The sequence below is a fragment of the Apodemus sylvaticus genome, chromosome 11 (genome assembly GCF_947179515.1).
Source record: "Apodemus sylvaticus chromosome 11, mApoSyl1.1, whole genome shotgun sequence".
NCBI classification, from domain to species: domain Eukaryota; kingdom Metazoa; phylum Chordata; class Mammalia; order Rodentia; family Muridae; genus Apodemus; species Apodemus sylvaticus.
Window position 1 is genome coordinate 101,517,111 of NC_067482.1, and position 24,188 is coordinate 101,541,298.

Here is a 24,188-nt window from a genome sequence, read left to right on the forward strand (position 1 = left end):
ATTATCATTGGAACAATGTGGCAGCCTACAGAACAGAAAAAGACTTTTATCAACTCCACATCTGATAGATGGCTAATATCAAAAATATATAAAGGACTCAAGAGACTAGATATCAACAAACCAAATAACCTAATTAAAAATTGAGAGACAAATCTAAACACATGATTACCAATAGAGGCATCTCAAATAGCCAAGAAACATTTTAAAAAGGTTCAGCATCCTTAACCAACAAGTAAAGGCAAATCAAAACAACGCTGAGATTCTATTTTATATCTGTCAGAATGTCTAAGATCACTAACACAAGTGACAGATTATGCTGGCAAGGATGTGGAGCAAGGGCAATACCCATCCATTGATGCTGGGAGTGCAGACTTGTGCAACCAATATGGAAATCAATATACCTCAAGACCCGGCTATATCATTCTTGGGTAAAGAATACCCAAAAGACATTCCATTCTACCACAAAAACATTTGCTCAACCATGTTCATAGAGACATTATTCATAATAGCCAAAAACGGAAAACAAGCTAGAAGTCTCTTAGCTGAAGAATGCATTAAAAAAAAATGACATCATAAAATTTTCAGACAAATGAATGTAACTAAGAAAAAAAATCATCCTAAGTGAGATAACCCAGACCCAGAAGGACAAACATGGTATGTACTCACTTATAAGTAGATATTAGCAGTTGAGTAAAAGATAATCATGCTACAATCCACAACCTAGAGAGCTTAGATACAGAGGAAGGAACCAAAGAGGACAGACACATGGATCTTCCTGGGAGGGGAAAATATGTAGGAAAATAGAGATTTATAGGTAGATTGGAGCCATGGTGGGGGCAGAGTAGAGGACAAGAAGAGAAAAACCGGAGGTAAAGGGAATTTCCCTGATGGGGATGGAGTGAGGGGAGAGACAGCTGCTGTATGGCTGAGATGGATGCTGCCATCCTTCTGAGACTCCCTAGGTTGGAACCCTGTGGGTGGTTAATAATCTAGCTGGTGAGTTCATCCTACCCATCAAATAAAGAACTTTAAGGAGCATATGAGGGGCAGTATGGAAGCCTAGTACAGTGTAAGCTTCCTATAATATACAAAGGTGATCCTAATGAAGTCTCAAAACATTGAGGGAGATAGAACCCCTACTGGCCATCTCTTGTCACCCAAATGAAGCTTCCAGTACCAGAACAGGGTTTGATCCAATTGAGTCATTCGTTAGAAGGATCTTAAGAAAATCTTCAGACAACCCAGGTGTTGTCAAGACAATAGGTTGCTTTACACAAACTAAGTACACGACCCTGTTCTTGAAGACAACACACATGCAACTCAGTGAACATGGAATGGCTGAGCCCATGCCAACATAAAACCTTCACTCCATGATCTATGACATAGAAAGATACCATGCAGGCTACCAGAAGAGAAATATACTAGGGCAATGGAAGCACAAACCTTTTCAAAGTAACCAATAAACTGATGTCCAATTTGACGTAAGGCCCTCTCCATGAGATACAACCCAAACCAAACACTGCTTGCTTGGGTGAATAAGAACCAGAGTCTAGAAAGCCCAAAGATCTAGGGTAAAACAAAATACTGCTAGTCTAATATAAATATATAACTCCTAATGACATTCTGCTATACTCATAGAGTGATGCCTTCGTGAGCCATCATCAGATGGCTTCTTCCTGCAGCAGATAGGAATGAATAGAGATCCTCAGCAAGATTTTACACAGAGAGATTTGTAAACACACAGTTGTAAATGGGAAATATTCCCCTCAGAGCTCAGCAAACTCCCTGGAAAAGGAAGCAGAGGGAGTGGGGAAGACAGAAGAGATGGAGGACACAAAAAGAACAAAGCCCTCTGAATTAACTGAACAATATGAACTCAAATGCACTCACAGAGACTTGTAGCAAGCACAGGGCTCTGAACCAGGCCCTCTGTATATATACTATAGAGTTCAGCTTAGTACTTTAATAGGATTCCTGAGTGTGTAAATGAGTAGATCTCTGATTTTTATGCTTTCTCTCAAGGCTCTTTTATTTTTATGTTGGCCTGGCTTCTCCAACTTCTACATGATAGTTTTCATTTTATCTTAAAGTTGATTATATTTGGTTGTTACTTCCTAGAAGCTGGATCTTTCGTAATGAGAGACACAAATGGAGTAGATCCAGATGTGAGAGGAGGTGAGGAGCAACTGGGAAAAGTAAAGGAAGGAAAAACGATCTTCAATTTAGTAACAACTAGGAAGGCAAGGAGGAGAAGGGGGAGACGACAACAACGACCGGCATTCACACTGTTAAGACTTCTCAAGTACCAGTTTTAATCACTACTATACTGTACACAGCGATGCATGTTCAATAGCCCATAGAGTCTTTGGGCTCTACAGTAGTGAACACAGGTGGGGATTCCAGAAGTGATCTACCTACTGACATCAGGCTCCGGGTTAGTCTCAGTTGATAAATCTGCTCTCAGCAAGGCTAACTTCATCTACTTATTTCAATGCTTGAACCACCTCCTCCAACCTGTATATTTTGATGGCCTTCATCCCTCTGACTTTGTAGGTTGCTTCTTAAGGATGACTCTCATGTTGAGGCTGGAGCAGGTTAAATTTAGATTCTGTAGTTTTCAATTACTCCTTTCTCAAGCCTCCAGGTATCTCAATTTTAAACAAACTTTGTTGTTGTTGTTGCTGTTGTTTTTGGTTTTTCTCAAGATGATGCCTGTCTACAAGCCTGTGAATTACACTGAGTGACAAATGGATTTTTTTTCTACTGTTGATTTGTCCATCAGAAAAATCATCTCTTAGAGAATGGTCTAATACTATGTATTTAAATGCTAAATATTGGTCCCCAAGATCTGGTTGTACTGACAAGCAAATCCTCACATACACTAAGTGATGCTATATAAACATTGCTCTCTACTTCGGATGGCAGAGAAACATCTTAAAAAATGCTCAACTTCACTAGTCATCAGGGAAATGCAAATCAAAACAACCCTGAGATTTCACCTTACACCAGTCAGAATGGCTAAGATTAAAAACTCAGGAGACAGCAGATGTTGGCGAGGATGTGGAGAAAGAGGACCACTCCTCCACTGCTGGTGGGGTTGCAAATTAGTACAACCACTCTGGAAATCAGTCTGGCAGTCCCTCAGAAAACTGGGCATGTCACTTCTGAAAGATCCTGCTATACTACTCCTGGGCATATACCCAGAGGATTCCCCAGCATGTAATAAGGATATATGTTTCACTATGTTCATAGCAGCCCTATTTATAATAGCCAGAAGCTGGAAAGAACACAGGTATCCCTCAACAGAAGAATGGATGCAAAAAAATGTGGTATATCTACACAATGAAGTACTATTCAGCCATTAGAAACAATGAATTCATGAAATTCTTAGGCAAATGGATGGAGCTGGAGAACATCATACTAAGTGAGGTAACCCAGTCTCAAAAGATCAATCATGGTATGCACTCACTAATAAGTGGATATTAGCTTGGAAAACTGGAATATGCAAAACATAATCCACACTTCAAATGAGGTACAAGAAGAACGGAGGAGTGGCCCCTAGTTCTGGAAAGACCCAGTGTAGCAGTATAAGGCAAAACCAGAACAGGGAAGTGGGAAGGGATGAGTGAGAGAACAGAGGGAGGGAAGGGGGCTTATGTGACTTTCGGGGAGTGGGGAACCAGAAAAGGGGAAATCATTTGAAATGTAAATAAAAAATATATCGAATAAAATTTAAAAGTAAATAAAAAAAGAAAAAGAAAAAGAAAACATACCAGGAATGCTGAAAAAAAAAGCTATTGGTTAAATAAAAATGGTACAGTTAATTACTAGGGAGAATAAAAAGAGGCAGAGTTTGAATTACCAGGCTGGGGTCACAGGTAGGCATCACAGGTAGAAAGAAGGAGACAGAGGAAGAGAAAGGAGGGTACAGGAAGGAGGAAGGAGAGGACAGAAGGTCTCCATTAGATGTGATGGACCAGAAGCATGTAGCCAAGTGAAATGGGCCCCAGAATTGACTGCTGGAGCAAAAGTAAGAAGCAAGACTCAAACAGCAAGTACATGAGGACAGTATCTGGGGAAGTAGCCAGTCTAGCATATAGAAAGATAGACGAGGAGTGATCTCACAGTAATTGTGCAGATCTGATTACATAAATCCATAGGACTTTGGTCAGATCATATTGATGCCTAATAGACTTTATTAAAATCCATTTTCAACCATCATCCCATTAAAACTTACAACTTTGTTTGCTATATGTTTTCTCATGCCAGATAGGGAGCCTACAGCAGTCCAAAGTATGGATACCACTAAAGCTTAGTGAACCAGTGAGCTTTATTGGGTTAGTAGAAAAGTATGGGTGAGAGCACACCATACCCAAGGGGCACAGGGAGCAACTTTAACCACCCAGGAGTGCAGAGAGGTCTGACTGCACAGGTAGAACCAACCACTCCTGCTGCTCAGAGGAAACAGCTGGAAACCCTGAGGACACATGAGCCAAGGAGCAGCCAGCAACAGGAGTCTTTCAATATCTGCTTGCACCCAGAGCTGATTGGGGCCACAGAGATACATACCCAACTATAACCACAAGAGAATGGGTCTCACATGAGTACCACATACCTGTGTACACAGAGAGAACTGGTCTCCCAGGAGCACAGATATAGAGGCTTTCATGACAGATAAGCCACAGTCAGGGACAGCAACACCAGCTTACACCAGTGATGACAAGATGGCAAAAGGCAAACACAAGAACATTACCAATAGAAACCAAGGCAACATGGCACCATCTGAACCAAGTTCTCCCACAACAGCAAGTCCTGGATATCCCAATACACCAGAAATGCAAGATCTGGATTTGAAATCACATCTCATGAAACTAATAGAGGATTTCAAGAAAGACATAAGGGAGCTTTCAGGGAGTGGGGAGCCAGAAAAGGGGAAATCATTTGAAATGTAAATAAAGAATATATCGAATTAAAAAAAAAGACATAAATAATGCCCTAAAAGGAGTACAGAAGAATATGAGTCAATAAGTAGAAGCCCTTTAAAAGGAAACACAAAAATTCCTTAAAGATATACAAGAGAACATGGGTCAACAAGTAGAAGTCCGTAAAGAGTAAATACAAAAATCACTTAAAAAAATATAGGAGAACATGGGTCAACAGGCAGAAGCCCTTAAAGAGGAAACACAAAAATTCCTTAAAGAATTACAGGAAAACACAAACAAGTGAAGGAACTGAACAAAAACATCCAGGATCTATGGAAGTAGATCCAAAATGGAAGTAGAAATGAAAAAAATGACTAAGTAAGACATCTCTGGAGATACAAAACTTTAGAAAGAATTTAGGAATCATAGATGCAAGCATCAGTCACAGAATAGAAGAGAAGAAAGAATCTCGGATGCTGAAGATTCCATAGAAAACATTGAATCAACAGTCAAAGAAAATACAAAATGCAAAAAGCTCGTAACCCAAAACATCCAGGCAATCCAGGACACAATGAGAAGACCAAACCTAAGGATTAGAGGTATAGAAGAGAATGAGGATACATCTTAAAGGGCCAGTAAATATCTTCAACAAAATTATGGAAGAAAACTTCCCTAACCTAAAGAAATAGACGCCCATGAAAATATAAGAAGCCTACAGAACTCCAAACAGACTGGACCAGAACAGAAATTCCTCCTGTCACATGAAATTCAAAACACCAAATATACTAAATGAATAAATACTGAAAGCAGTAACAGAAAAAGACCAAGTAACATATAAAGGAAGACCTATCAGAATTACACCAGACTTCTCACCACAGACCATGAAAGCAAGGAGATCCTGGAAAGATCTCATACAGACCATAAGAATACACAAATGCCAGGCCCAGGAAAACTCTCAATCATCATAGATAGAGAAAACTAGATATTCTATGATAAAACGAAATTTATACAATATCTTTGCACAACTACAGCCCTACGAAGTATAATAGATGGAAAATGTCAATATAAGGAGGGCAACTACACCCTAAAACAACCAAGATAGTAATATGCTTTCAACCAACCCAAAAGAAGATAACCACACAAACATAAAAATAACATCAGAAATAACAGGAAGTAATAATCTCTATTCCTTAATATCTCTTAAAATCAATGGACTCAATTCCCCAATAAAAAGACAAGGAAAAACAGACTAAATATGTAAACAGGACCTAGCATTGTGCTGCATATAGGAAGCACACCTCAGTGTCAAAGACAAACACCATTTCAGAGTAAAACCCTGAAAAACTATTTTCCAAGCAAATGATTACAGGAAACAAGTTGGAGTAGCCATTCTAATATTGAATGAAACTGACTTTCAACCAAAAGTCATCAAAAAAGACACAGAAGGACACTTCATACTCATCAAAGGAAAAATCTACCAAGAAAAACTCGATTCTGAACATCTATGCTCTAAATGCAAGGGCCCCCTCATTTGTGAAAGAAACTCTATTAAGCTAAAAACACACATTGCACCTCACACAATAATTGTGGGTAACTTCAATGCCCCACTCTCCTCAATGGACAGATCAAGGAAACACAAAATAAACACAGACATAGTAAAACTAACAGAAGTTTTGGACCAAATGGTTTAACAGATGTATAGAACATTTCATCCAAAATCAAAGGACTATACCTTTTTCTCAGTACCTCATGGTACCTTTTCCAAAATTGACCATATAATTGGTCACAAAACAGACCTCAACAGATATAAGATCGAACTAATCCCATGCTTCCTATCGGATCAATATGGATTAACGGTGGTAATCAATAGGATAAAAACATGGAAAGTCCACATAAACATGGAAGCTGAACAATGCTCTACTCAACAATATCTTGGTCAAAGAAGAAATAAGGAAAGAAATAAAAGACTTTTTGGAATTTAATGAAAATGAAGGTACAACATACCCAAATTTATGGGACACAATGAAATCAGTGCTAAGAGGAAAACTCATAACTCTGAGTGCCTCCAAAAAGAAGCTGGAGAGAGCACACATTAGCAGCTTGACAACACACCTAAAAGATCTAGAACAGAAAGAAGCTAATATACCCAAGAGGAGTAGAAGGCAGGAAATGATTAAACTCAGGGCTGAAATCAACCAAGTTGAAACAAAAAGAACTATACAAAGAGTCAACAAAACTAGGAGCTGGTTCTTTGAGAAAATCAACAAAATAAACCTTTAGCCAGACTAACCAGAGGGCACAGAGGCAGTAAACAAATTAACAAAATCAGAAATGAAAAGTGAGAAATAACAACGGAAACTGAGGAAATTCAAAAAAATCATCAGATCCTACTACAAAAGCCTATAATGAACACAACTAGAAATTCTGGAGGAAATGGACAATTTCCTAGACAGATACCAAATACCAAAGTTAAATCAGGATCAGATAGACCATCTAAACAGTGCCATAGCCCCTAAAGAAATAGAGGTGGTCACTGACAGTCTCGCAACCAAAAAAGCCCAGGGCCAGATGGTTTTAGTGCAGAATTCTATTAGACCTTCAAAGAAGACCTAATACCAATACCCTTCAAACTATTCCACAAAATAGAGACAGAAGGAACATTATCCAACTCGTTCTATGAAGCCATAATTTTGCTGATACCAAAACCACACATTGATTCAACAAAGAAAGAGAACATCAGATCAATTTTCTTTTTGAATATCAATGCAAAAATACTAAATAAAATTCTTGCCAACCAAATCAAAGAATACATCAAAACAATCATTCCCCATGATCAAGTAGGCTTCATCCCAGGGATGCAGGTATGGTTCAATATATGGAAATCAATAATTACATCAATGTAATCCACTACATAATCAAACTCAAAGAAAAAACCACATGGTCGTTTTATTAGATGCTGAAAAAGCATTTGACAAAATTCAGCATCCTTTCATGTTAAAAGTCTTGGAAAGAACAGGAATTCAAGGGCCATACCTAAACGTAGCAAAAGCAATATACATCAAACTAGTAGCTAGCATCAAATTAAATGGACAAAACCTTGAAACAATCCCATTAAAATCAGGGACTAGACAAGGCTGCCCCCTCCTTCCATGTCAATTATATCCAATTCAATATAGTACTTGAAGTTCTAGCTAGTGAATTAGACAGCAGAACGAGGTCAAAGAGATTCAAATTGGAAAGGAAGAAGTCAAATTATTACTATTTGCAGATGCTATGATAGTATACTTAAGCAATCCCAAAAACTCCACTAGAACTCCTACAGCTGATAACTTCAGCAAAATGGCCAGATATAAAACTAACTCAAGCAAATCAGTAGCCTTCCTATACTCAAAATATAAACAGGCTAAGAAAGAAATTAGAGAAATGACACCCTTCACAATAGTCACAAACAGAATAAAGTACCTTGGTGTGACTCTAACCAAGCAAGTGAACTATCTGTATGACAAGTTCTTCAAGTCTCTGAAGAAAGAAATCAAAGAATACCTCAGAAGATGGAAAGATTTCTCATGCTCATAATTGGCAGGATTAATGTAGTAAATATGGCCATCTTGCCAAAAGAAATATATAGATTGACTGCGGTCCTCATCAAAATTCTAACTCAATTCTTCATAGAGTTATAAAGAGCAATTCTCAAATTCATCTTGAAATAACAAAAAACCCAGGATAGCTAAAAACTGTTCTCAACAGTAAAAGAAATTCTGAGGGAATCAATATTCCAGACCTCAAGCAATACTACAGAGCAATAGTATTAAAAACTGCATGGTATTAGTACAGTGACAGACAGGCAGATCAATGGAATGGGATTGAAGACCCAGAAATGAACCCACATACCTATGATCACTTGATCTTGACAAAGGGGCTGAAAACATCCAGTGGAAAAAAGATAGCCTTTTCAACAAATGGTACCGGTTCTATTGGAGGTCAGCATGCAGAAGAATGTGAATTAATCCATTCTTATCTCCTTGTACTAAGCTCAACTCCAAGTGGATCAAGGACCTCCACATAAAGTCAGACACACAGAAACGAATAGAAAAGAAACTGGGGAAGACCCTTGAGGACATGGGTACAGGGGGAAAATTCCTGAACAGAACACCAACAGCTTATGCTCTAAGATCAAAAATTGACAAATGGGACCTCATAAAATTACAAAAAATTTACAAAGTTTCTGTAAGGCAAAGGACACGTCAAAAGGACAAATTGGCAACCAACAAATTGGGAAAAGATCTTCACCCACCATACATCTGACAGAGGGCTAATATTCAATATATACAAAGAACTCAAGAAGGTAGACCCCAGAAAACCAAATAACCATATTAAAAAATGAAGTAGAGAGCTAAACAAAGAATTTTCACCTGAAGAACTTCAGATGACTGAGAAGCACCTTAAGAAATGTTCAATCAACATCATTAGTCATTAGGGAAATGCAAATCAAAATAACCCTGAGATTTCACATTACACCAATCAGAATGGCTAAGATTAAAAACTCAGGGGACAGCAGGTGTTGGCAAGGATGTGGAGAAAGAGGAACGTTCCTCCACTGTTGGTGGGGTTGCAAGCTGATACAACCACTCTGGAAATCAGTCTGGTGTTTCCTCAGAAAACTGGGCACACCACTTCCAGAGGACCCTGCTGTACCACTCCTGGGCATATACCCAGAGTATTCCCCAGCACGTAATGAGGATACATGTTCCACTATGTTCATAGCAGCCCTATTTATAATAGCCAGAAGCTGGAAAGAACCCAGGTATCCCTCAATGGAGGAATGGATTTAAAAAAATGTGGTATATTTACACAATGGAGTACTATACAGCCATTAGAAACAATGAATTCATGAAATTCTTAGACAAATGGATGGAGCTGGAGAATATCATCCTAAGTGAGGTAACACAGTCTCAAAAGAACACTCATGGTATGCAATCACTGATAAGCAGATATTAGCCTAGAAGCTTGGAATACCCAAGACACACTTCACATATCAAATGATGTCCAAGAAGGAAGGAGTGGCCCCTGTTTCTGGAAAGGCTCAGTGCAGCAGTGTAGGGGAATACCAGAACAAGAAAGTGGGAAGGGGTGGATGGGGAAACAGGGGGAGGGAAGAGGACTTATGGGACTTTCGGGGAGAGGGGATCAAGGAAAGGGGAAATCACTTGAAATGTAAATAAAGAATATATTGAATAAATTAAAAAAAGAATTGACAAAGGGGACCTCATAAATTACAAAGTTTCTGTAAAGGACACTGTCAACAGGACAAAATGGCAATCAACAAACTGGGAAAAGATCTTTAGCAACTATACATCCTACAGAGGGCTACTATCTAATATATACAAAGAACTCAAGAAGTTAGACTCCAGAGAACCAAATAACCATATTAAAAATGAGGTACAGAGCTAAACAACAAATTCTCAACTGAGGAATACCAGATGCCTGAGAAACACCTAAAAAATGTTCAATATCCTTAGTCATCAGGGAAATGCAAATCTCAGTGGTGTTTTACCTCACTCCAGTCAGAATGGACAAGATCAAAAAACTCAGGAGACAGTAAGTGCTGACGAGGATGTGGAGAAAGAGGAACACTCCTCCATTGTAGGTGGGATTGCAAGCTGGTACAACCACTCTGGAAATCAGTCTGACGATTCCTCAGAAAACTGGGCATGATACTACGAGAGGACCCTGTTATACCTGGGTATATACCTAGAGGATTCCACAGTATGTAATAATGACACATGCTCCACTATGTTCATAGCAGCCCTATGTATAATAGCCAGAAGCTGGAAAGAATCCAGATGCCCCTCAAAACAGGAATGGATACAGAAAATGTGGTATATTTACACAATGGAATACTACTCAGCTATTAAAAACAATGAATCCATGAAATTCTTACATAAATGGGTGGAACTGGAAAATAACATCCTCAGTGAGGTAACACAATCACAAAGGAACACACGTGGTATCCACCCACTGATAAGTGGATATTAGCCCAGAAGCTTGGAATATCCAAGACACAATTTATATATCAAATGATGCCAAGAAGGAAGAACAAAGTATGGATACTCTGGTCCTTTTTAGAAGGGGGAACAAAATACCCACAGGAGGAGATACAGAGACAAAGTGTGGAGCAGAGTCTGATGGAAAGACCATCCAGGGACTATCCCACCTAGTGATCCATCCCATATACAGTTACAAACCGCAGACACTATTGTCAATGCCCACAAGTACTTGCTGACTGGAGCCGGGGAGGCTCTGCTAGTGCATGACAAAAACAGAGGGCACACTCTCAGCCAGCCATAGAACTGAGCACAGGGTCCCAAGGAGCTGAAGGGGTTTGCAGCACCACAGGAGAAACAACAATATGAGCCATCCAGTACCCCCAGAGCTCCCAGGGACAAAGACATCACCCAGATAGTACACATGGAGTTACCCATGGCTCCAGACACATAGGCAGCAGAGGATGGCCTTGATGAACACCAAAGAGAGGAGAGGCCCTTGGTCCTGGAAAGACTTGATGCAGCAGTGTAGGGGAATACCAGCACAGGGAAGCAGGAGAGGGTTGATTGGGGAACAGGAGGAGAGGAGATGGCTTATGGGATTTCTGGGGGTCGGGGGATGGGGGTGCCAGGAAAGGGGATAACATTTGAAATGTAAATAAAGAATATATCTAATAAAAAAGAAAAGTATGGGAATATGGTTATTCATGAAGCAGAAATGATGAAAAGACATCTCGAAAATCCACACCAACATGGCTCACGGCTCACAAAACTGGAAATCAGAAGCCTACTGCACAGCCTGCGGGCAGCTCAAAAGCTTGGAGAGTGTCCCTTCGGGGCTCAGTTGGTCTAAATCTCTCCCAGGCAATGCAGCTGTTTTCTTCCGGGCAGCTGGCGTCCTCTGAGAGTCTTCTCTGCAGCTCAGGTTTGCTCCTCTTAGAGGGACCTTCAGCTTATATCACTCTGACAGGGAGGAGCCTAGGGAATCTTGTCATTTCCATGGACTCAGTGAAAGTATTTTCAGTTATTGACCTTCCCGTTTAAGGAATGTCACTGCAGGATTGAGTAGCTCAGTCTTGGAGGATACTGTCACCTAAGACGAAGCTTGTGAGGGATATGGGAGACTGTTCTGAGAACTCATGGGCATTTTGGTTTGTTTTACCAGAATCCATCTGATTACCTTTGGGATGAGGTTCCTGCTGCCCTCCACCAGGAAAAGATACATGTGCTCTGGGCCCTGTATGTTCTGGCTTCATTTGGTGAATGTTGCGGTCTTTGGTTCCACACTTTTGATATACCTTCTCATGACTTCAATGAATCTCCAAAGTTCTTCCTCGATTCGAAAGTATCTATTTTTTCCCTAACAACTGTCCTTCATCTGATCACACTGGCAATTTCTACTCTGCCGATTGATCCAGAACTCTGTATCTTTTCTTCAATAATATCTTAGATAATTCTTATGCCAACTACTATAATTCTAGATAATTTAAGTGAAACTTGTAATGTGATATACATGATTTCTGTGGCCCATTTGGTGCCCTGTTTGAAGCTGTTCACTTTCTTTATATTAAAGGTATTTGAACACAGAACTGTGAGCCTCTTTTCTCACATGTAAAGTAGAACCTGTCTAAAAATGTCAAAGTAGGATAACATCCATGACACTCCCTAGGACAAAATGGGTACAAAACAAGTGACTTTCAAAATCACAAGTAATGAATTTTTATGTGTACAAAGAGACACATTCGAGGACAGCTTTATAAATTTCCTGCTGTGTTATTTCCTCAAGGTGGAGAATGATTTTCTCCAAACTTTCAGAGGCAGAGCTAGTGACTAACTTCTAGCAGAGAGAAGATGGCTATTAGATAGGATACAACTTTTAAGATTAGGACAGGGATCCATACCAAAATAGCCCAGAGAGAGAGCTATCCTTCCAGGAGTGGCAACAAGCCTGTGAGTACAAGGAAAACCACCACTGCTGCTCAGGGGGGCCAGCTCAGAACCCTCAGGACACAGAAACCTAGGACCTGTCTGGGACAGAAGCCTTCCTGTTTCCATCTGCCAGCTGAGCTAATCCTCTGTCACAGAGATATATGCGCAAATAGCACTGAGAAAAACCTGGCCCCCCAGGAAGGCCAACACATCTGCAAGCACAGGAAAGACCACCACTTCTGTTCAAATTCCTGGCCCAATAGGAACCCTCCCAGAGTCAGAGGAACTAAGGAATAGCTAGAGACAGGATCCTTCTCATTTCTGTCTACACCCCAGAGCTGACCCTGTACCACAGCCATTCATACCTAAATTCTTCCCTGAGAGAACTGGACTCCCAGAGTACTGACACATAGACTTACAGGAGGGACAAGCCACAGTCAGAAACAGCAAGACCAGCTAAGATCAAGAATCGACAAATAGAACCTCATAAAATTGCAAAGCTTCTGTAAGGCAAAGGACACTGTCAATAGGACAAAACAGTAACCAACAGACTGGGAAAAGATCTTTATCAATCCTACATCCAATAGAGAGCTAATATTTAGTATATACAAAGAACTCAAGAAGTTAGACACCAGAGAACAAAATAACCCTATTAAAAATGGGGAACAGAGCTAAACAGAGAATTATCAACTGAGGAAACTTGAAGGGCTGTGAAGCACCTAAAGAAATGTTCAACATCCTTAAGCATCAGGGAAATATAAATCACAACAACTCTGAGATTCCACCTCATACCGGACAGAATGACTAAGATCAAAAATTCAGGTGACAGCAGATGCTGGCAAGGATGTGGAAAAAGAGGCACACTTGTCCACTGTTAGTGAGATTGCAAGCTGCTACAACCACTGTAGAAATCAGTCAGGAGGTTCCTCAGAAAAGTGGACATAGTACTACCTGAGGACATAGCTATACCACTCCTGGGTATATACTCAGGAGATGCTCCAACATATAACAAGGACACATGCTCCACTATGTTCATAGAAGCCTTATTTATAATAGCCAAAAGCTGGAAAGAACCTAAATGTTCTTCAACAGAAGAATGGAACAGAAAATGTGGAACATTTACACAATGGAGTACTACTCAGCTATTAAAAATGAAGAATTCAGGAAATTCTTAGGCAAATGAATGGATATTGAAAATATCATCCTAAGTGAGGTAACCCAATCACAAAAGAACACACATGGTATGCACTCACTGATAATTGGCTATTAGCCCAAAACCTCTGAATACCCAAGACACAATTCGCAGACCACATGAAGTTTAATAAGAAGGAAGGCCCAAGCGTGGGTGCTTTGGTCCTTCTTAGAAAGGGGGACAAAATACTCTCAGGAACAAATATGGATACAAAGTTCAGAGCAGAGACTGAAGGAAAGGCCATCCAGAGACTGTCCCACCTGGGGATTCATCCCAGATACTATCAACAAACTCTTGACACTATTGTGGATGCTAAGAAAGGCTTGCTGAGAGGAGCCTGATATAGCTGTCTCCTGAGAGGCCCTGCCAGAGCCTGACAAATAGACAGTAGGATGCTTGAAGCCAACCATTGCACTGAGTGTGGGGTCCCCAATGGAAGAGTTTTAGTATGGACTGAAGGAGCTGAAGGGGTTTGTAACCCCATAGGAAGAACAACCAATGGGACCCCCCCCCCAAGAGCGCCCAGGGACTAAGCCACCAACCAAGGAATACACATGGCTCCAGCTGCATATGTAGCAGAGGATGGCCTTGTTGGGCATCAATGGGAGGAGAGGTCCTTGGTCCTATGAAGGTTTGATAGATGCCCCAGTGCAGGGGAATGAGGACAGGGAGGTGGGAGTGGGTGGGTAGGTGGAAGAACACCCTCATAGAAGCAGGGGGAGGAGGGTAAGAGAGGGGGTTTCCTGGAGGGTGGGAAACTGAGTAAGGGGATAATACTTGAAATGTAAATTTAAAAAAAATCATATTATGAAGAAAAATTATTACCTGGATCCAGTTCAGATACACTTGCCTGCCCATTTATATTCATATTCACATTTATATTCTCTTCGTGTATCCTTCCCTCCCTCCTTCTTTCCCTCCCTCCTTCTTTCCCTCCCTCCTGTCTCTCTCTCCTCCTTTCCCACTCCTTCCTCCCTCCCAGACCATGCATTTTCTCTGGGGCTAACCAGCTGGGTTTTCTTTATCATACACTAGTAGTTCATTGTAGAGACACCTTAGGCCCATCAAGTCTTGAGTGACCAATGAAAGCAGGTCCTTCCCTGGTAGGACCTAAAATGACTGCAGCTTAGCAGATACCAAATTATATTCACCAAGGATATCAGAACCTAAAACCAAGCTGACTAGCCACCATGGGCTTCCTGATGCCCAGAAGTTTTGAGTAGTTTGTTAACTGGCCAAAAAAAGATCAGATAGATCACTGAGGAAGGTCACTTGGTGATTATTGGTCATAAAATTTGCTATGCTTTTTTACCTTCTTCCTTTGAAATCGGTCAAACCAAATCCATAAAATATAGGAACTCCTAAATAGTCAAATTTCTTCTGTTGTACCCACTTTTGGACTGCAAAGAAAAATTTAACAAGAAACAATATTTAGAAAGGTGTATTCCTTTGTAAAGACTCCAAGGCATATTTATCAAACCAAAATAGTCATTAGATATTCTAAGAAAAACTTAAAAATATATGTATTATCTATCCCATGGTTTGAAACTTTGTTAATATAAAATGTCTCCATTTAAACTAAATTAATAGCGCTATAAGAGACACAGTCTTACAAAGTACACTGTTATCATTCATTAATAAAATCTTCTGTTCATAAAGACAAATCATTTCGTCATATGCTAGCTATGTTTCAACATATAACACATGTTGACTACAAAGTGTGAGTGCTTTCCCCACCACTACCTACTTTTCAAAGACTAAAATCACGTTAGTCCACAAAATACAAATTGACCAGAAAATGTAACTTACTGTGAAAGTGCTGTAAATAACTGTTTTGAATAAATTTAGTTTACCAAAAAAAGTCCTAATTGAATTGTTTAATGCAGTTAAACAATCAGGTAATGTAATTGCCGTTCTTACTTCTCCGCCACATGTGTTTCATGCTAAAGACAGCTTTCCTGATAAAACAATCAAATGTAATGGAGTCTATTTGTCACTCTGACACAGCTGAAGCAGTTGGTGGCAAAGACCTTCAGAGTGTTTAGAAGGTTTATTAAGGGAAGAAAAGTTAATTATTCAGGCCAGATCCATCATTCTTTCTCCTCAACAGGATATAAAGGAGGCTGGCCACACCAGACATTATGACTCCTACCAACTCCGGCAACATGTAACTTAACTCTGAGAAACTTTCTCACTTTCCTTCATCTCTGCATATAATCATTTCACATTCAAATCTTCAACCGCTAGTTCTTATTTACGATATCTAACTTCAAATAATTCCCAACATTCGCTTTACTAGTATTTTCTTTGAAATCTCAACACTTAATAATTTACAAATACTTAACTCCACTTTAAAACCATTCCCTGTGTGTGTATGTGTGTGTGTGCTCTGTGTGTGTATGTGTGTGTGTTATCTATCTACTATACATACACTTTCTATCTAAATGCATCTTTAGAAAAAGAAATAATTTCATTCTACAATCTTTAAATGCTTAAAACTTCTTGATAATTCAACAAGTCAGCATATAATATAAAGTAGTAGAAAAAAACTTTGAGTAAAAACATATAACCCATTATGTGTGGCATGTTAAGATGTGTATACCATCTGTCTTGCTTTTCTATGATATAACAGTTAAGTATATCACATTACAATACAATATCTTATGGAAAAGAAATTTTTAGAAGGCCAGAAAAAGACCAAACTGTGAACATTCACTTCAGCAAGTACATACATAGCAGTGGCAGGCTGGCTAATTTCACTTACTACATTCTCTTTTTGCAGCTCTCTGATAAAATTTAAGCTCTGAAAATAATGGGCCATTTTCTTGATACTCCTATGAAAGAAAAACAATAATTAATTTTACTAGGAAGAATGATCCTAAAGATAAATTATATTTCAACTGGATGGATGAGTGGTCATTATAGAAACATGACTCACATGCAAATATGTAAGTTATAGAATTCTTCTCATCAAAAATAGGAACCAGATTTCTACTAAAAAAATAATTAATCCACTAAATAAACTTGAAAAGTCTCATTTTAGACAACATACTGTGTTGCAATCCTAACATAGTCTTACACATGAAAGAAGTGTTCTGCGAAGATCTTCTTGAAAGCACCCAGAACTGTGCACATGAACAAGCACTGGCTGTGTACCAGCGTGTCCTTCGGGGGCAGGCACACTGCAAAGTACTGTGGGGTCTCCTCACACACAGTTTTCACTGTCTACTGCATATTATTCATTTTTCTATGCACAGGGCACATGAACAGAGGTGGAATTCTATGCCTTATTTTAGGGACTTACTACCTAAAGGAGTAAAGAAAGGAAAGAGCGAAGGAAGACAAGTCAAATACAGGACATGGGGTAATACGGTTCAATGGCTCCCCAGTCTTCACTCACTAATGATGTGTAGTGAGATATGTGTGTTATTACTCTGCACCTACAAAAGTTAAGGGGAGACGTATTTTTATAATAACAAAGCAGAATAAATCAAATACAGGACTATAAATATGCGAACGACACTTACCACTTTTATGACATGTCTTGCATCTTTGTTTGGTTTATTTGTGGGGAAAGCTGAAGGAAAAAAATACAATTGGAAAACAATGGTTATTCCAAATCATTGACTATCTCCCAAATCACAGACAGATCATAGATCTCTTCGTAAGTGAAGCAGATTATACACAAAGCCTCTTATAACTGTGGTACCATCTCTACTTTACAAAAGGTGCTGGAATAAATTTCTCACAAAGAAAAATATATTGGGGTCTGAAACTCTTATCTTTTTGACACAGGGCAAACTATTTAATCTCTATTCAAGTACTCAGACATGAGAAATAGATAACATTAAGCACATCTTCTAAGTGTAGGGGAAGGTAAGAAAGCTAAAACAGACGAGACTGAGCATGTTGAAGGTATCCCAAGGATATAGTTCTTACATCCATATCAGAGTGGACTTCTCCTTGAGCTAGCTGCCCAAATGAGTCATGTTTCTGTAATAACCACTCATCCATTCTCTTGTAAGGAGCCCCTTATCTATGCTGCTATAAGTAACCCCAATAAAGTCATTGGTCTGCTAAACGAGTCTTGAGTGGACACTTTGCTTTGGTGTATCCCTGTCATTATATTGGGGTTTTTCCAGAAAGTGGCATAGAATACATGATGCATGAACACTATTCAAAAACCAAAGGTAATGGAAAGAAACAATTGCAATGGATGATAGTATATACAACTAGTGGCTGATCTGTCTGTGGGTGGAATGCCAGCAAGGCAATCCTGATATGGCTGCCTTTCCCCACGCTGTAAGGAAGGCGTGGTGTGGCTTTTCCAGATAGTGACAGTTGCATATTCTTTGCTATGTTTGGTAAGACGTGTAAGCAAGTCTGAAGAATCTGAACTAGGAACCCAAGGGTTGTTGTTTTCCTTTATATGGGATGGGATGGGATGGCATGCCTCCTTGAAAAATGGGGTCTACCTTATGCTCCCAAACATTCCTTTTCACCTGAGAATATACCATTATCCTTTGAAACCACAATGTATGGAAGTGATCCTAGCCGGATATAGTGTCAGGTGTATGCTCTCTGTTGTGAGCACTGGCCTGTCTGTCCAGAAAGAACAACCACGTAGGTGCTCTCCTCTACATTAACCTTGAATTTGGCAGGAAAGGGGCAGGGAGTAAGTATGAGACAAAAGAGGCCTTCCTGGGATTCAAATCCTTAGATTCCTGGAGATGATCAGTGATGAGAAAGAGGGAGATGCTGAAGTGATAGAAAACATTCTTCTGGTCCAACCTTCATAACAGAGGAAGGGAAACAGCCAAGATTCTGCATCCAGATGAAGCTCTTAACCATGGCACAGTAAACTATAGCCCTCACAGACACACTTCACCTGAACTGTATGACTGGGGAAAACTTTTAAGAAGGAGATGAAGGAACAGATCCTCAAGGTAGATGGGGTCACTCTGGATGATATGGAAAAAGAAAATACATATGAAAGTACTCATCCCTTCTTCAACAAAGGCTGCATACCCTCAGGCAATACATTGAAAAGCAGTCCTGACAGACTGGTTCATATGTGTGAGCCATTAGCCCCTTGCTTGTCATGGGCTGAAGTTCCCATGAGCAGCACTAACTGGAAGACAGGAGAAGACAAATACTGCCGAGGGAAATGGGCAGGTTAGAGGCAGTGTCTGCTGGCTCATTCACTGGGTTTATAGAATGATATTCATAGGAGAGTTAAGAGGCTGATGGGTAGGGACCTGAGGACTGGTATGGGGCTTTAGGAGCTTTGCTGACCCTTGTGGTGAGAAGTAATCATAGGAAATAGAGGATGTTCTGTCACATCACCATGCAGACACACATGTAAATAAATCAAGATTATAAGGTCTTGTTCACTCAAGGAAATGTGGCAGCATTTATGTCAATGCAGAAAAATCTGACTGAAAAATTTAGGAAAAATCTGACTGAAAACCAAATTCTATCCTAGTGAGCTTCCAGAAATCTTGAGGACCTGATCAAGAAGACCTGGAGGACAAATGATTAGAACAGCACAAGTGACAAAGCTTGTGCTTATCTTCAAGTGGGAAATAATACCCTCGAGGATTGTGCACTCTTTCCCAGCAAGAAAGAAGAGAGAGGTGTGGACTGTTCTTTCAACCCAGCATCTATCTGTTCAGGAGCCAGTTGTGGCCAATGGGGGGGGGGCGCAACAGCTGTGGGATGTTTGGAGCCTATAGGATCCCAGGAGTCACTCCACTAGCAGTTGCACCACACAAGAGAACGTCCCTATCCTCTTTCCCACCCCTGGCTTTCAGCTGGGCCAATCAGTACAAGCTGATGCTGCTGAACCCATGAGGGGTAGAGAGATACACAGCAGCCTAGCAAAGTGTCCCAGGGTAAAGAACTAAAATAGCTCACAGAGAATGACAGGAATTGTGGGGAGCTGAATATAATAGTTTCTTTCATGTAAAAAAGTGTGTCCAGGCTGATCCTGTGCCACAGCACTCCATACCCAAATACCACAAGGAGAGAGCTGGTCTCCCAGGAGTGCTGACATGCATGTGAGCACAGGTAAGACCACCACTTCTGCTTCAAGGGACCCACCCTGAGACCTCAGGACAAAGGAACCAAGGAGCAGCCTAGGACAGGATCCTTCCTGTTTCTGTCTGCTCCTGGAGCTGATTCTGTGCCACAGCATTCCAAATCCAAATACTGTCCAGAGAGATGGTCTCCCATGAGTGACAACACACCTGTGAGCACAGGTAAGGCTACCACTTATACTCAAATTCCTGGGCCAAAAAGAATCTGCCAAGACCCATCAGGACACAGGAGCCATGGAACAGCTGGAGACAGGATCCTTACCATTTCTGTCTGTACCCCAGAGCTGACCCTTTGCCACTGGTCTCCATACTCAAATTCCTCCCAGAGAGAACTGGTCTCCTAGAAGTACTGACACACAGGCTTGCAGGAGGGACAATCCTTTGACTATCCACAGTCAAAGATAGGAAGAACAGTTAACACTAAAGATAACCAGATGGAGAGAGGCAAGGGCAAGAACATAAGCAACAGAAACCAAGGTTACTTGGCATCATCAGAACCCAGTTTTCCCACCACAGTGAGCCCTGGATACCAAAACACACCAGAAAAGCAAGACTCTGACTTAAAATTACATAAGATGACAGAGAACTTTAAGAAGGACATAAATAACTCCCTTAAAGAAGTACAGCAAAACACAGGTAAACAGTTAGAAGCCCTTAAAGAGGAAACACAAAAATCCCTTAAAGAATTACAGGAAAACACAACCAAACAGATGAAGAAATTTGACAAAACCATCCAGGATCTAAAAATGAAAATAGGAATAATAAAAAAACCACACAAAGTGAGACAACCCTGGAGTTAGAAAACCTAGGAAAAAGATCAGGAGTCATAGATGTAAGAATCACCAACAGAATACAAGAGACAGAAGAATTGCAGATGCAGAAGATACCATAGAAAACATTGACTCAACAGTCAAAGAAAATGCAAATTGCAAAAAGCTCCTGACCCCAAAAATCCAGGAAATCCAGGATACAAGGAGAAGACCCAACCTAAGGATAATAGGTGTTGAAGAGAGTGAAGACTCACAACTTAAAGGGCCAGTAAATGTCTTCAACAAAATTATAGAAGAAAACTTCCCTAACCTAAAGAAAGAGATGCCCATAAATATAAAAGAGGCCTACAGAGCTCCAAATGGATTGGATCAGGAAAGAATTTTCTCTGATCACATAGTACTCAAAATACAAAATGCATAAAACAAACAATATCAAAAACAGTGAGGGAAAAAGGTCAACATATAAACATATAACATATAAAGGCAGACCTATCAGAATTACACCAGATTTCTCACCAGAGGCAATGAAAGGTAAAAGATCCTGGGCAGATGATTACAGACCCTAAGAGAACAAAATTGCCAGCCCAGGCTACTATTCCCAGCAAAACCCTCAATTACCAGAAATGGAGGAACTAAGATATTCCATGACAAAACCAAATGTATACAATATCTTTCCATAAATCCAGCCCTAAAAAGGATAATAGATGGAAAATGCTAACACAAGGAGGGAAAGTACACCCTAGAAAAAGCAAGAAAGTAATTTTCCTTCAACAAACCCAAAAGAAGATAGCCACACAAATATAAAAATAACATCAAAACCAACAGGAAGTAACAATCACTTTTCCTTTGTATCTCTTAAAATCAATGGATTCAATTAATCAATAAAGAGACACAGACTAACAGACTGGATATATAAACAGGACCCAGCATTTTGTTGCATACAGGAAATGCACCTCAGTGTCAAAGACAAACACTACCTCACAGCAAAGGGCTGGAAAACTATTTTTCAAGCAAATGGTTCCAAGAAACAAGCTGGAGTAACCATTCTATTATTGGATAAAATCAACTTTCAACTAAAAGTTAGCAAAAAAAAAAGGTAAAAAAGGACTCTTCATACTCATCAAAGGAAAAATTTACCAAGAAGAACTCTCAATTCTAAACATCTATGCTCCATATACTAGAGCACTTACATGAAATATTACTAAAACTGAAAATACACATTGCACCTAACACAATAATAGTGGGAGACTTCAACACTCCACTCTTAGCAGTGGACAGATCATGGAAACAGAAACTAAACAGAGACACAGTGAAACTAACAGAAGTTATGGACCAAATGGATTTAACAGATATCTATAGAACATTTCATCCTAAATCAAAAGAATATATCTTCTTCTCAACACTTCATGGTACCTTCTCCAAAACTGACCATATAATCAGTCGCAAAACAGGCCCCAACAGATACAAGAATATTTAAATACTCAATCCCATGCATCCTACATGGAAACTGAACAAAGCTCTATTCAATGATAACTTGGTCAAGGAAGAAAGAAAGAAAGAAAGTAAAGACATTAGAATTTAATGAAAAGGAAGTTGGGTATGAAATGGGTATGTTGGGCACAACATACCCAAACTTATTTGACACAATGAAAGCAGTGATAAGAGGAAAACTCTTAGCTCTGAGGGCCTCCAAAAACAAACTGGAGAGCATATAGTAGCAGCTTAAGAGTCTACCTAAAAGCTCTAGAACAAAATGAAACAAATACACCCAAGAGAAGATGGCAGGAAATCATCAAACTCAGAGCTAAAATCAAACAAGTAGAAACAAAAAGAACTATACAAAGAATCAACAAAACCAGGAACCCTTTGAGAAAATCAACAATATACATGAACCCTTTGCCAGACTAACCAGAGACAGTACCAAATTAACAAAATCAGAAATGAAAAAGAGAGATATAACAACAGAAACTGAGGAAATCAAAAAAAATCATCAGATCCTACTAAAAAAAGACTATATTGAACACAACTGGAAAATCTGGATGAAATGAACAATTTCCTAGATAGATACCTAACTTAAATCAGGACCAGATAAACCATCTAAACAGTCCCATAACCACTAAAAAAATAGAAGCGATCATTACAAGTCTACAACCAAAAAAAGTCCAGGACCAGATGGGTTTAGTGCAGAATTCTATCAGACCTTCAAAGAAGACCTAATACCAATACTCTTCAAACTATTCCACAAAATAGAAACAGAAGGAACACTACCAATTCATTATATGAAGCCACAGTTACACTGCATACTCTCCCTTGGAGATGAAATGGTTTCTTTCTAATTAGGAATCTGTCACAATTTCCTTTCCTAGAGAACTTCATAAGAGGTTTTTTTTTTTTTTCCTACTTCTATCATGTTTAATGTTCCAAGTAGATTTTAAAAACTTGTTCAGTGCATATTACTTTTAGCTTCAGAAGATATATATATTTGAGGCATTTAACTATTATAAATTATTTTTGATGACTTAAAAATGTCAATACTGAGTTGTATAGTTTTAAATAAAAAGCATTAGTTTAATTTTAAAAAAGAAATTGCCCATTATGCTCTTTTGAGGAAACACATGATACAACTTAACATGAATTTTTATGTATCATTGCATCTTGATAACGTTAAAAAAAAACCTCCCTTTCTTCTGAGTCATACCAACGAGCACTTGGTTGGAATGGATGGCAGAAAGCCTTGACAGAGAGAAGATGCAGCTAAGGTTCTAAAATCTATAAAGGCTCTGGCCCCTGTTATCGATTACTTACATGGTAAGTCTCTAATGATGGAGGCACTGTATACTCTGCTGAAGAATGTAGATGAAAAAAGAGCTGGAAATTTCCCCACTGGGTGGTTTTACAGTGCCAGGCTGTGGGGGAAGCATTGTCACCAGCAGCTCTGAAGTAAATATTGTGCATGCTATACTACTGACAATGTTGGGCAAGATGCAAACTGTGGCACAGCATGGATACAAGCTGATTAGATTATAGGTGTGCTCCACATATCTAAGCAAAAGTGCATGGCTAAGAATGTCAAAGGACCCAGTGGGAAGCAGTGCCTATTTTCATAAATCATGTAATGTGAAACCAAATTGCCTTCACAACATTTTTGTTTACATCCATAAAATATCACTGTCAGCCTCAATCATAAAAGAAAACAGCAAAGGACAATGGTCACAGCAGAGTCAGGGAGTTTA

The 24,188-nt window shown here is 39.5% G+C and overlaps 1 protein-coding gene across 2 annotated transcripts in view; it reads right to left on the bottom strand.

Annotated features, from left to right (window-relative positions):
* The window catches only part of Vrk2 (VRK serine/threonine kinase 2), a 143,111-nt gene that overhangs the window by 65,074 nt on the left and 53,849 nt on the right, over positions 1 to 24,188 (bottom strand). For both annotated transcript variants that reach the window (XM_052199631.1, XM_052199630.1), the window contains exons 3-5: positions 17,615 to 17,664; positions 16,852 to 16,921; positions 15,400 to 15,487 (exon numbers count right to left, since the gene is read on the bottom strand). In XM_052199631.1, coding sequence (XP_052055591.1) covers positions 15,400 to 15,487; positions 16,852 to 16,921; positions 17,615 to 17,664 — 208 coding nt within the window. The remainder of the gene's footprint in view (positions 1 to 15,399; positions 15,488 to 16,851; positions 16,922 to 17,614; positions 17,665 to 24,188) is intronic.